The sequence below is a fragment of the Caloenas nicobarica genome, chromosome 11 (assembly GCF_036013445.1).
Source record: "Caloenas nicobarica isolate bCalNic1 chromosome 11, bCalNic1.hap1, whole genome shotgun sequence".
Lineage (NCBI taxonomy): Eukaryota > Metazoa > Chordata > Aves > Columbiformes > Columbidae > Caloenas > Caloenas nicobarica.
The window spans coordinates 16,392,639-16,406,104 of NC_088255.1; the positions used below are offsets into that span (position 1 = coordinate 16,392,639).

The 13,466-nt window shown below is 46.7% G+C and overlaps 1 protein-coding gene across 13 annotated transcripts in view; it reads left to right on the forward strand.

Annotated features, from left to right (window-relative positions):
- Positions 1-12,245, forward strand: part of CADPS (calcium dependent secretion activator) — a 211,302-nt gene extending 199,057 nt beyond the window's left edge. For all 13 annotated transcript variants that reach the window (XM_065642969.1, XM_065642964.1, XM_065642968.1 and 10 more), the window contains 2 exons: positions 9,999-10,103; positions 11,833-12,245. In XM_065642969.1, the coding sequence (XP_065499041.1) occupies positions 9,999-10,103; positions 11,833-12,012 (285 nt within the window). In that variant the 3' untranslated portion in view covers positions 12,013-12,245. The remainder of the gene's footprint in view (positions 1-9,998; positions 10,104-11,832) is intronic.
- The last annotated feature ends 1,221 nt before the right edge of the window (positions 12,246-13,466 follow it).

Sequence of the window (13,466 nt, forward strand, 5' to 3'; positions counted from 1 at the left end):
CTGTGTACCTGCAGTGGGAAACCTTTGCTTGCGTGACGAGAGCACACGGGTTGTCTGCAAAGCCACTGACAGGCGGAGTAAACAAACCTGCACCCGCCGCAGCGCGTGGAGTTGCAGCTGCGCAAAACACGCGTAGGTGTTAACTGTTTTTATGCAGTGTTGAAAGTGGAGAGTGTTAGGGATGATCTTTTGGGGCATTTTTCTTTGCTGGAGACCTCGGTGCCACTGGCATGAAAGATGTCGATCCTCCTTTTCCATCCTGAAAAGGAATAAATTACGAGCAGAGCGAAATTTGCAGCGAGGAGCGTGCAGGATGGGTTGTGGCCCTTTGGCGACCGGGGAATTTGTGCGATCCCACTGGCACAGGCAGAAAACGCACGCAGAAGGAGTCCCGCGCCTCCCTCCCATTAACACCCGTGGCACCGACCTGCCGAGCCCCATCGGGTCCAACTTCCCAATTAAGGGTGAAGCGCCAGCCTGGGCGCACCCTGTTGCTGAGATCCCCAAGCCGTGGGTGATCTCAGGTGCCATATGTACTGCAAAAAGCGTGCGGCACCTCCATGCACCCGGGTCTGTGTTTCAGCATTCATTCTGAATTCTCTTCCCTGTTTGAAGGCAGAGCTCTTACGTGATTCAAAGTTTTTTTCCTTGGTGGTTTATCTTTGGGAAGAGAAGTGGGGGGGGAAGATAATGTAATTCGGTGATGCCATTTACATCCTAGACAGATGATGAGTTGCTCTGGCTAGCAGCTTAACCCTATTAAGCAAGGCTGGGACCGTGATTTTATTAAATAATAATACAAATTACTTTAATATCGAGCCCCTTTGACTTTGTGACTTCCTCGTTGTTAATGTGAATGAAATTTCATAGTTAAGGAATATAAACTAGAGTTAGAGGCATCCAGAAATCACAGCACTGGGTGGATGTTGAATATACTGTGTGTACTTGCAGTAACAGCATTATAGTGACGTGAAAATTCCCAGGAAAAAACAGTACAGCCGTTTATTTCAGTAATAGCTCAGTATGAGTGTGACCAGGGAGACTCCAGACAGCTTCACGAGGCTTTGATAGAATAACATAATAAAATTTAAGAAATAAAAGAGACCCTGGGGTTTCAGGGGATTTTTATTAAGCTGTTAGCACTTTATTGGATCTCTAGAATTTAATGTAGATTTAAACAGAGAGGTTTCATTCAGAAGATGAAGGTTGTGTTGCCTCTTGTGAGGACCGCTTGCCCAGCACGGCTGGTGGAGGATTTGCTCGTACGGGTGAGGTGCAAGTGAGGGGTCCAGAGTTTGGCAATGAGTTCACATATCCCAAACGCTTCCGATTTGTGTGCTCTGTTTCTGGACATACCAAGCCAAATACCCCGTGGAGGAGTTAAATTAGCACACTGCAATCTGTTACCAAAACTTAGATTTATTTTCTGAAAGAGAAGATACTTTCAAAAGTGTGTGAATCCGGGAGGGAATTACCTTTGTAATAGCAAACGAAGGGCTGCCTGGAGCCCTCGTGGTGCTTTGCTGTTGTGTGATCTGTAGAGCTGCCCTAAAATCCTACTTTTGATGTCAACTATTGCATAGCTAATGAGAGTACATGCACTTAAAGAATTATGAGTGCTAGAAAAGCTACCTAATGATCGGACGGTGTTATTATCTGGTGTGCGGCAGCATAGCGGGATGATAACTATTTATTTACTCTTTGCGGATAATGTTCTGTTATTTTCTAGTCTTTGGCAATAGCAAGAGAGCATCTGATATATACAATATTGGTGTGTATCCAATTGTTTGTGAACATCCCAAGTTTTGAAACATGGTTGTGAGAGAGGAATATAAGCTTAAGCTTGAAAGGCTAAAAAGCAGAAAGCCCCACACGTAAATGCTATTATGCACTTAATGAGGCAGGGTTTAAAAAAAAATCAGCCACACAAGTTGGTTTTATCAAAGAAAATGTATAAATAACAACCAGTGATTCAAACTGCCTCACAAAGGGAAAAGCAGGGACGGGAAGCTAGCACTTCACTTGTGGCATTCAGATAATAGTATTTACTACACTAATCTTTTGGGCTTAGCAATTGACAATCAATATATTATTATCAACAAGCGTTAACACAAACAAAAAGCTTCCATTTCTTTTTTAACCGTGTCCCTTAAGTCCCTTAAATTTAATTAAAACCAGACAGCTCTCTCTCTAGTACAAATTAGAGTTAAAATCTTATTAAATATTTGTTCTACGAGAAAACAAAAGTGTCAGCTTGTGCTACCAGGTTTGGCTGCTTGCTTTTTTTTTTTTTTTTTTTTTTTTTTTACACACAGAGAGGGAAAAAAAAAAATACCAGCTACTCAAAGTTAAAATAAAGTCTCTCTCCCTCCCTCCCTGTCTCCCAAGACTACTGTCTATAACATGTTGTTCCTTATAGAAAGTGGGATATGGTGGCATTTGCTTGATTAACTTGCTCGACAAAAGTGACAGCTGCTGTGGGTGCATGTAGCTAAGCTGCACAGCGCAGTTCCGCCTTTGTACATCTGTCAGCAAAAAAGGAGGAATAAAGAGTGAAAAGAGACAAATTGGTCCCAAAAGGCAATCCATTCAACTCAGGAGGTTTGCTCTATTCAAGCACTCGCTGGGAATCTCAAGTGCTAGGTAGCTTATTCAATTTCATTCATTCTTTAGAATGAGCCCACAAGTGTTTAATTTCTTATTCTGTTGAATAAAAAGGGGGAGCTTTTTTTTATTGGAAGCATTAATTGTAAGACTAGCTGATCAATGCCTGTGATATTAACTCATTGCTTATTTTCTGGTTAGCTGTGCACTCTTAGATCCACAGCCGCTAAACTTCATTTCTGTAATGTGGGCCATGTCACACCAATTTCTCTGCTTCTGGAAAGCCCAGGCACTCACAGAAATGCCACACTCGGTCCCCTGAACCTTGGCCCCTGCCAGGCTTGGAGGAACAGGCCAAATCCTTGGCAGGTGTAAATCAAAAGAGTCACTGGGTTATTATTGATGCCACCTGTGGCCACAGCCAGGACACGACTGAGCCAGGTGCTCTTTGCCTGGGCTGAGCCCCTGACCCAGCTGCAGGTTTGGCCTCTGGACTGGAGGTTTTGTAGCTCAAAATGCTGAGGTGCCTTTGGATGGCTCTGCTGGTCCCCCACGAATGGCAGGAGACGGGGAGCCCATCAGCAGGACGCTGTGGAGCGATAGGCGGCATAGAGGATGGGTTTTGTTGAGTAGTGGGAAGAAAAGTTGATGAACACGTGGGATGGGGATTGCTGCGTGGCAAGTCTCCACTTGCCATCCAGAAAATGTGTGCTGGCAGGGGAAAGATGCGCCTCTTCCTTCTTCACCGTGTGGCAGAAAGGCTGTCCCCGTCTCCTCGTTGACAGTGGGGACTGGAGCTACGTGTGCGCTGGAGGGACCGCGGCTCTTTGCCCACCCTGGCTGTGCAACATCTTCTTCCAGGGTCACCACCATGTATCTTAGCTCAAGAGTTTCAGGCAAACTTGTGTTGCCAAGGGCCTGTCCCCAGTCTTTCCCTACTCTCCTGGCGGTGGGTCAGCCTGGGGGATGGCATGTCACCTTGTGCAGCAAGCAAAGCCTGGGTTTCCGAAATATGGCCTGAGAAATAACCAGGGCTCAGCACTGGCAGCCTGGCCAAGACCTCTCCAGCGCAGGCTGGGAGCAGAGCAGGAGGCAGCTCTGTCCCACCACCGCGCTCACCCACATCCAGCATCCCGACTGAGCTGCTCTTTGGAGGAGGCTCTCAAACTGGGATTGCGTACACTGCCATGTAAGTTCAGGCTTGCTGGGAACATTTTTTTAAGAAAAGAGTAGGAAACTGCATTGGCCATGAGGCTCTGTGCTTCATGCTTACTGTATTTAGCAAGGTTTTTGTAATTGCAATGACCACCTGGAATCAACAGCAAAAGAAACACTGAGTGAAGGTGGAGAGGAACACTTCAGTGACCACAGAAGACCAGAGGGACAAGAGTGGTCCTGCCATCGAGCATCCTGGGCTTTGGGTTGCAGACCTGCGGACAGCATCGTGCGCACAAGCCTGGCTGCGTGCGCGTACAGGACACGCCGTGAGCAGACGGCACCAGAAGAGCTCCTGCTCCCAGACACCGAGGAAGTCCCCAGGCGACGCTGGCAGCTGTGTGCACGGAGCGGGTCCCCGGCGAGCAAGGTCCTCAGCGGCTGCGGCCGCGTCCCCACCTCCCCCGTGGAGATGGCACCTGCCAAGGGGAGGTGGCTGCCATGAATGCGTGTGACAACACCGAATACTGAATTTGATCTCAAGAGCTGCCCGGGATGGAGATGGACAGGGCTCTGTTGGCTGTCACGTACTGTCAGCAGTTGTAAATCAGCATAGCCCTGCTGTGCTTTCCACCAGCTGAGATCCTGGCCCATTGGACGGGGATGCAAACACCACATACAACGAGTCGGTAAATTTTTAATTCTTTTTGGTTTGGTTTGGTTTTTTCCTGGTTGATGGAGATCCTTTGAGAGAGGGCTGTTGTCTGAGAGCAGGCTCAGGTTTCCTTTAGGAAATAAGATTCACAGTCAGCACGTTCCTCTCTCCCTTCCCACCTCTGTGGTCCCCTCGGTCCGTGCTGACCAGAGCAAGGATGCCGTGGTGGCAGCCCTGGCCCTCACCTTTGAAACACCTTGAATTCGAGGCTTCATTTCAAAGCTGCCTTTCAGCATTTCAAAACAAGTCTGTGTCCCAGACAAAGAGAGGGAGCCAGCCAGCGTTCGGAGCCTCCTTGTGCCATGTGTGTCACAGTTTTAAATAGATTTGCCCTGCTTGGATTGGTTCTGGTTGGAAAGCGAGTACTGAAATGAGAGGTCATAGGGGAGAGTTACTATGGTAATTGAGTAGTATCACCAGTAGTTTTGCTCTTATGAGCATTAAAGCATATAATAATAGACAAACAACAGTGGTTAAAGCAAGCAGGTAGGATTACTATGTTCTTTTGTCAGAAGTATATAATGTCTTGTAGTCAGTTTTAAAGACTTCTCAACCCCCAAATCCACCCAGCAGTCACCTGCTGAGTAATTTTGTATGCCTAATCTCTAGCCCTTAACTACAAGCTTTCTGCTAATTTGAGGCAAATGGGTATTTTTGACACTAAATAGGGCAGTAAAGAATCCCTGACCTAGAAAAACTCCATTCCGAGGCACTGAGAGCAGAAAAATATTCTTTCAGCATCCTTGTGAGACCTTTGGAATGACATAAAATAGCTTTGACTAAACTCTGCTGCAGCCTTCGATTAATGGTTTGCAGAAACTTGCTGAACATCCCTACTACAACTTCCCCCATAAAACTTGTCACTTCAGATTGCCATCAGCCACCACAACAATAATCATTTCATGCCTATTGCTAATTGCAAGCACAGCTGAGGCTCAGCGGGGTGCTCTTGCACAGTCCCAGGCCTTTATACCAGCCTCAATCTGTTGTATGGCACTTGTTCACACACAAAAAAACTACCAGTAAAGGCAGAAAGAGGCAGAGTCACAGGTTCCTTGTAATCCCTCTGCTACCCTGCTGACAACCTAGCCCTATAAGCATTCCTGGTTTTGTCCCACTCTTTACAAAAGCTGAAGTGACCTTAAGCTACTAGTATGTAAGCTTTTGAATTAAGAATACAGCTCCTTCAGGTGCCTTAAGAAGCAGTGTTGCATCTGGCTTACGAGATTCTGTTTGCAGCACCCCTGGGGTGAACTGTGCCTTCCTGTAACATGGAAAATATGAGTGTGAACTTAAGGTTCATGGCAAGGAACAGGAGGTCATGCTTCCATTCAGCTCACACCAAAGAAGACGGGGATTTGCAGATGTTCCTGGGTATGTGTAATGACACCACCTCCCGGAAAGCACTGGAACCCAGCACAGAGCTTTTTTTTGATAAAATGTGCCACACTCAGTGTGTTACTTGCAGATTTATTCATAACAATTTTTGCAATTTATGTATTCAGAGACAAACTTGCTATTTCAGCGACTTATTGATCATGCTTTTGCATTCAAAAAAACCAAAAAAAAAAAGCAGGGGGAACAAGGAACCTTGTTGCTTGAGCTGGTTGGGGTGTTGAATGGGCAGCCGTGCAAGCCCACCCTTGGCATCCTTCAGCTCCTTTAATGCCCATCTGGGAACAACCCAGCCAACCCGTGGCCCACCTCATCTACCCAGCCTAGCACTCAGCAGTGAGGGTCATTGTGAAAGACAAGGGGAACAGGAAAACTAACCTGAAAGAGGGATTAAATTCCTAGTTCTGCAAATATGGTATCTACTTGCTGTTGCTGGGCTCTGGTAGCGTCTGTTTGCATTTCCTCTGCTGTCGGGCAGGTCACAGCACACAGCGGGCAGCACAGCACATCCCCGCGGGAGCCTTGTCCCTTCCCTGCTGATGGCCGAGTGGCTGCTTGGCATCCACCGTGCATCACTGGGATGGACCCTCCACAGCCATTTTTCATCCTGTGCCCCCAGACTAAGCGCAAATTGTCTTCTGAGTGACGGGCAGGGATGCCAGTTGGCATCAGTAATGTGTGTGTGTGCAGCAGCGAGATATGTGGAGTTGAGGTCCATGGACCTGGGAGCAGCAATCAGGTCTAATCATTCTTTACAAACAGGTGTGAGGAGTTTCGAGAAAGCGTATTTATACTAGTTACTTGGGTGTGTCCACACCACAGCTTAGCTGGCCCCGGGGCTCCAGAAATGTGCCCAAAATGTTTTGCAGACCCATGGTAAAGCCCCAAAATTCAGCATCGGGGCTGTGCCCTCTGCACCTTGTGTGTGGGGACAAGACACAGGGCTGGAGCCTCCAAGGCGCCCCGTGTCCCCAACATGTGCCCCAATGCCCTTTGGGAAATGGCAGACCCCCACGGGGAGGGCGAGGCGGCCGGTGTCCCGACAGGACCGCGCTGTGCTCTTTTGTCTGAAATCGTCACATTTGTGTTTCAGAGCATTTGGCTTTGTTGTTGGTTTTTTTAATAATATAATGATATGCAAATGTTATCTTCTTTGGTAGGTTAGTCATGAATCAGAGGGCTTGTGCATTTTATAGCACATCAACACTAGTGATAGCTAAAGGGAACATTTAATTTATGGGCTAACTTCTTTTTATGAATATGCAGGGCTTAAATTCAGCAGTTGGTGTGTGCTCTATGAAGTGACGTGACGGTTTTGTGTATCGATATCAATGAATTAGACTTTGTCTTTCTCATAAAGCAAGAAGTCTTTGGAGTAACTAAGCTTTGAAAAAGAGAGCTGAGCAGTACGCCTGGCTGAGCCCTTGTCAGACGGTGCTCAAGAGGAGAGGGGGACAATTTGGTTTCAGCTCAGAGGAGTTTGCATCTCCCCAGAATCCAGCGTGTTGGAGTGCCTACCAGAGACACAGCAAAATGTTTCATTTAGCTAATCTGAAGGTCTCGCAGCAGCAAAGTCACCTTGCTGATAACTTCCGAGCAGAGGTTATAATTTCAGTTTCAGATGCATACAGCCGCGTAGGTGTGTGTGCCATGGGACAAACAGAAATGGCAGGACCTGCCCCCACCGGGGACTTCTCCTCTCCTGTAGTGGTGACATAAACACCCGGCAGATCATTTTGTGGAAGATGAGAGGCAGCAGTGGAAGGGAGAGGATGTGCATATGTAATGTACAGTTGCTTCGTTCCTCTGTGGGTTTTGATTTGAAGAGGTGGTGGAACGAGGTGTTTGGGTGACCTGGGCATCCATGTGCCAGCACGGCCCTGGGTCACAGCTAATGTCACCCAAGAGCATGACTCATTTAAGCATGCTGATTGCAGAAAAGTAACGTTTTAAACATTAATCTCCCAGTGACAGCAGTTGCTTTGTGCCACCCAGCTGGCACAGCCACAGGCACCAGGGCACTCTGGGGGTAGCCAGGGATGCTCTGGTCTCTCAGACTGATCTGAGGGATTTGAAGGTATGAAGACCCACCAGACCTTCATGTCTACTATGCTGGTCAGGCCTACACCAGCTAACCAGGGTGCTTCTCTCACAATTCAACTCCAATCTGATGTCAGGACCTCAAGTGACAGCTGACAGTATCTGAGCTTGATTGCTGCTACAGACAGAGTTCCTGCTTGCCTGTCTCAATTAGTTTCATCTGAACTATTAGCTCTTGCCAAGTCTCCATCCTGGAGATGAAGGGTCAGCAGGAATCTCTGCCACAAGCTGCACAAGGTATAAGCATTGAGCAAGAGATCACCATGTGCCATTTCTTTGGTGAGTCTTCCATCCCCTTATTTCCTCCATTGTATTAAGAAGTGGTGTAGAAATAGAAGTACAGGAACACCTTTATTGAAGTGGGGATAGAACCCTTCCACATGCGGCAGGACCAGCCTCTGCTGGCTGCTCCTGGTGGGGGAGGAAGCAACTCCTGGGTGCATTACGTTGCGTTTCAATAATGTGTGTTGAGCCCACACTTTCGTGATGCTCAGCTGATGTAGCTTGGACACCTTTGTTTGCTTGGGTCGGTCTTGTGCCAGCTTGTGTGCTTGGCTTGTGGGTGCTCCAGGACAGGAGTGCCTGAGGGCCCCAGTGCCGCCAGCTGTGCCCTCCCCGGTGACAACATCTGGTGTTGGAGCCACACGTCCAGCAGTGCCACCTGTGCGCTGCTGACGGGCTGGCACTGGCTGCTCATCCGGTGTCGAAGGCTGAAGGTAACAAGTCACTGGCCTCAGTTTTGCAATTGCAGAGCGTTCAGTCGTCTCCATTCACCGGCAGCGCTGGCAGCTGCAGCAGCTAGAGGGAAGGGGACATGTTTCTGGGTCAGAGACCCCACCCGAGGGAAAAGAAGGTGCAGCGAAAGACGGCGATAATACCTGAGGTAGGGTTTTAGAGTAGTTAGGAGGGAGCTGAATTTCAGACTAACCTGAATGGTCCGTGAGCATGGATTTTAATAAACTGATCCAGTATTTTGTTTGGGTGGGTTTTTTTTTTTCCTTTAACTGGCTCTATATTAATTGCAGCTGGTCCGCAGGGTAGGTTTTGATCTCTCTGTGTGTAAGATTGCGAGAGAAGGGTGTGACTGTGCATACAGAGGCGTGATGGGTTTCTGTCTGCAGACCACTTTGTAATCAACCCTTGTGCTGAGCGCCATGGCGAGGTTTTGTGATCCCCCCCCTGCGCCACAGCCCTTGCTTTTCCTTCTCTCGGGGGCTCGCTGCTCGTCTGCGCGGCGTCAGACGTGCCGTGGCAGCCCTGCGTGAGCGGGGAGCTGATCCACAGCCCACCGGAGGCTTCCCGCGCTGCAGGGCTGGCAGGCTGCTGCCACACAGCTGCGGGCCTTTTTCACAGACAAGCAGCAAAATTTCAGCCCCTGGAGGGGCCCTGTGAGTTCAGCAGCTTCAAACAAGCTCACTTCTTTGCTGCTTTTCCATCTTTCGTAATGGTGAGGGTGAAACCAAAGCATTTCCCGCGCAGGCGCCTGTAGGTGCTTGCAGCGGCATCCTCATCCTCACCCGCAGCCCAACCCTGCCCCGCACCAGCCTCCCCTCCGCTCGCCGTCAGGGAACCAGCTTCACCCCGTGGCTGGTTATGTTTGAATTTCAAGACGGTAAGTAGCTTGAGTGTGGGGCCGACACACTCAAAGGCAGGACTGTGCTCTCTCTGTGGGAGGGTGAACGGGTTTTTTTAAGAAAAAAAAAATAATTTGATTGGGCCAAACACACGCCACTGCTGGCAAGTCCTCTCAGTGGCAAAAATCAGATCACAAAAACCTCGCGGTGGTGTTGGTGGCCGTTTACCCTCCAAATAAGTTTGTCATTGTCGCTGTTAAAAATTTAACAGCTCGTGCATGGAAATTCTGTGTAGGAGAGGGCGCCTGTCTCCCCGTCCGAATCTGTCCCGTCCCACGCGCAGGCTGGCTGGTGGGGCGGGTCGGTGTGCCCGTGTGCGGGGTGCAGCCCGTGGCGTTTGGGGCGCAGCGCGCAGCCCTCCCGTGGTTGCTGGAGAAGTGCTGTCTCTCTTGCAGCAATGGTACACCAGCTCGATGAATGTCGTCTGCACCTGGCTGACAGACCGCATGGACCTGCAGCTTCACATCTACCAACTGAAAACTCTCATTAGGATAGTAAAGGTAATCAGCTGATGTGTTTTCAATACTGTCTCGCTGTCGGAAGAAGAGCGTTTGTTTGCCTGCATGTGTGCGGCATGTTCTGTGTATTAGGCAAACTGTCACCAGCAAATAAATTAAGCCATTCATTAAAATTCTTAAAAATCAAGATACTTGTGTGTATGGCATGTAGTGAAGGATAAACAGGAACCTGAAATGCATATAGATGCAAAACACAGGTGTGCAAATAAGACCAAAATAACAGCTTGCATGGAAAAGGTGAAAGTCTATTGCTTTTTGACCATACCTGTACAGTAAGTGCAACAAAATTAGCCATTTTCTGGACAAATATTGATCACACCAATGAACTCCAGTGCTAAAATGGGTTAAATCAAACCAAAAGTTTTTAACACTCTTTTACTAGAAACATTTAAGCCCAGCTATGGCTTGTGATTATCGTCAGAATGCAAATGAGGATTGTTCTCATAGTTAATTGAAGTTGTTTCTTTTACAATGGGTGTATATAATCAACTCTAAGAGATCACAAAGGTGAGATAACATACCCTGAAAGTAACATTTTTTTCCTTGAGTGCACGTGTGTGTGTGTGTGTGTGTATGTGTGCATGCCTGGGACTAATAATTATTTCAGTGTGAAATCACAGTGATTTACATGAAATAATAAGATCACAGAAGGGGGTAAATATATTTTTGATCATTTTAGGTTCTATCTAATGCTTTTTGGTCTAGTATTTTATAATGTTTATGGTCTTATGTGCAGTGAACACATTGAAGGCATGAATAAATTAAAACTGAAATGTATTAAATGTGCTTTTCATAACTGAAAAAAACCAGGCACAGACAAATTATTTCTACTTGTCAACTAGCTGAGGAAAGCTTTCTTCCTTGTGCTTTATTTATACCAGTATTACATTCAGACGCAGCTACAACAAATCCAAGGACTTTCTGAAATAGCAGAACAGTAAATGGTTTCTGCACAGAGCACAATTAAATGAACTATGAGGCCAGAGTTTTATCTCAGAGTCAAGAAATTTTTAAGCATAAATTCAAACGAGAGATATTAATTGTAATAACAAGGGAAACACAGCTAACCATGGAAATACAACTCCAGTTTCAGAATTAGGTGAAGAAAGCAAGATTTAAGAAATGCATGCCCTGTGCTTATTTTTATACATCAACCATTTTCCCTGGACTTAGTTTATTTAATCCCAGTACTGTAGGTAGGATTATTTAATACAGAGCATTCCAGGAACGTGTAATCACGTCTGTGGTTACCGGTGATAAACATTCCGCTGCGTGAAGAAAAATAACTGGGCAGATGAATGCAGGCAGAAGCAAGGGCAGTTAGTTGGAGCAGAGCCCCGATTTGATGCTTCCGTGTCTTTTTAGACCCCAGCCTCCCATCCGCAAAGCTCCCCTGAGCAGCCCCTGTTCCTCCAGCCCTGCTTTGAAGCTTCCACGCAGCCACCCAGCCCGGCTACCCTGCAAAGGCCAGGCTGGAGCTGCAAAGCCGTAATTTATTGCTCCAGGCACCCGAAAGGGACCTCTGCCATGGCAGAGCCTCTGCAAAACATCCCTGGGCCTGGGGTTTCCCTACTGTCCCAGCCTCTTCCATTACTGGCCTCAAACCCGGGCATGGGGACACGGGCTGACTCTCGCGGCGAAGCGGAGGAGCCGGGGTCGGCCCTGACCTCTGTGCTGTCTCCTCCTTCCTCCGTGCCTCTCCCCGCTTTAGAAAACGTACCGGGATTTCCGATTGCAAGGTGTGCTGGACTCCACCTTAAACAGCAAAACCTACGAGACCATCCGGAACCGGCTGACGGTAGAGGAGGCCACGGCGTCGGTCAGCGAAGGCGGAGGCCTCCAGGGGATCACCATGAAGGACAGCGATGAGGAAGATGAAGAGGACGACTAGGGATGCCGACCCGGAGGAGCGGCTGGGCATCGCCTGGTATCCGTGCATGTACCTCGTCTGTAACTCAGTTAGCCACATTAGGAATTTTTCTGTCAGCTCTAAATGCCCATGAGAAGTTTACCAATACAAATGCCATGTTAGCTGTGTGGTAAATAAGATTAGCACCTCTCTTTGATTCATCGGTTTCCTAAGTTCATATCTATATGTTCATAAGCAATATGGAGCACCATTGTTTAATACTGTTAATGGAAAAAAAACTACATAGAAAACATGCTAGGTGTGTCCCTGTTATAATTAAAGTTTAAATGATGCTTCATTAATGTACTGTATATACATTGATGGTAAATTGTTGTGAAGATGAGTGAATCGAGTCCTTTCATTTCTTTGTTTCTCTTCTGTGGATGCCAACTGCTTAAAAATTAATAAAAAAACAGCTTTGTTTTTAAAAGAAGAACGAGGCAATTACAAATGATTTTTTTTGTTCTCTCTGTTCATTTAAAAACCAGAAAACAAACAAACCCAGACAGCCGTTTGAATCATTCTGCATCCTTGTTAATGTACCAGGCTCTTCCCTTCAATATGCAGTTAACTCCATAGAGGCTACATCCCAAAGGATTAGTCATTCTAATTGCCACACCAGATTAATCCTATCATTATGGATATATCATGCCACATTACAAGTCCAAAGCAGTTGTTTTATGTTGACGTTTGCTCCTCTAAATGTTACATTTTTTGTTTAAATTTCAAATAACCGTGTATGTACAAAGACAACTTTAATTACAATCTTAGACTATACAAATGTGTTTATAATAATATATTGAATATTTATTTCGGTAGGTTGTAACCATAACTTACAATTCCTCTGTTTCACAATGGTTTTTATATATGTCATGTACATTGCATTTTGACCAGTAACTGCATGTCCATCAGTCCCTCCTCCAGAGCTTTTACTTTCTGTGTAAAATAGTGATCCATTTTGCTTTTTTTGCCTTATACAAGCCGACAGTTGTAAAAGTGTGAGAACTGTGGCTTCTCAATAAATAACTATTCAGATGTCCCAATAATAAATTACGGAGTCTTTTTATGTCTGCCTTAGGAAAAAAAAAAAAAAATACAAGCTGAGATGTAAGAGCCCCCACCTCTCAGAATAAAGGCATTTTCTTTTCTCATGGGTGTTTTTACAGTTTATTAATTAAGAAGATGGTTTCCTGATTTGCTCCCCAAGGTCAGGGTGGGACCAGACTGTTTCCCAGGTACAAGGGCATTTCTGCTGTCACCTGAGCAGTTGTGGCCACCATTATCTGCACTCTACGTCCTATGATTTGTCTCTGGACCTCTAATTGATGGTCTGCTCAGGCACAGCCCCTGTTGTTGTTACACCGTTGTCAGCCTTGCCCAATACTAACCTTCCACCAAAATACCTCAGTTTGTATTTTAACTTCTCCCAAAGTGGC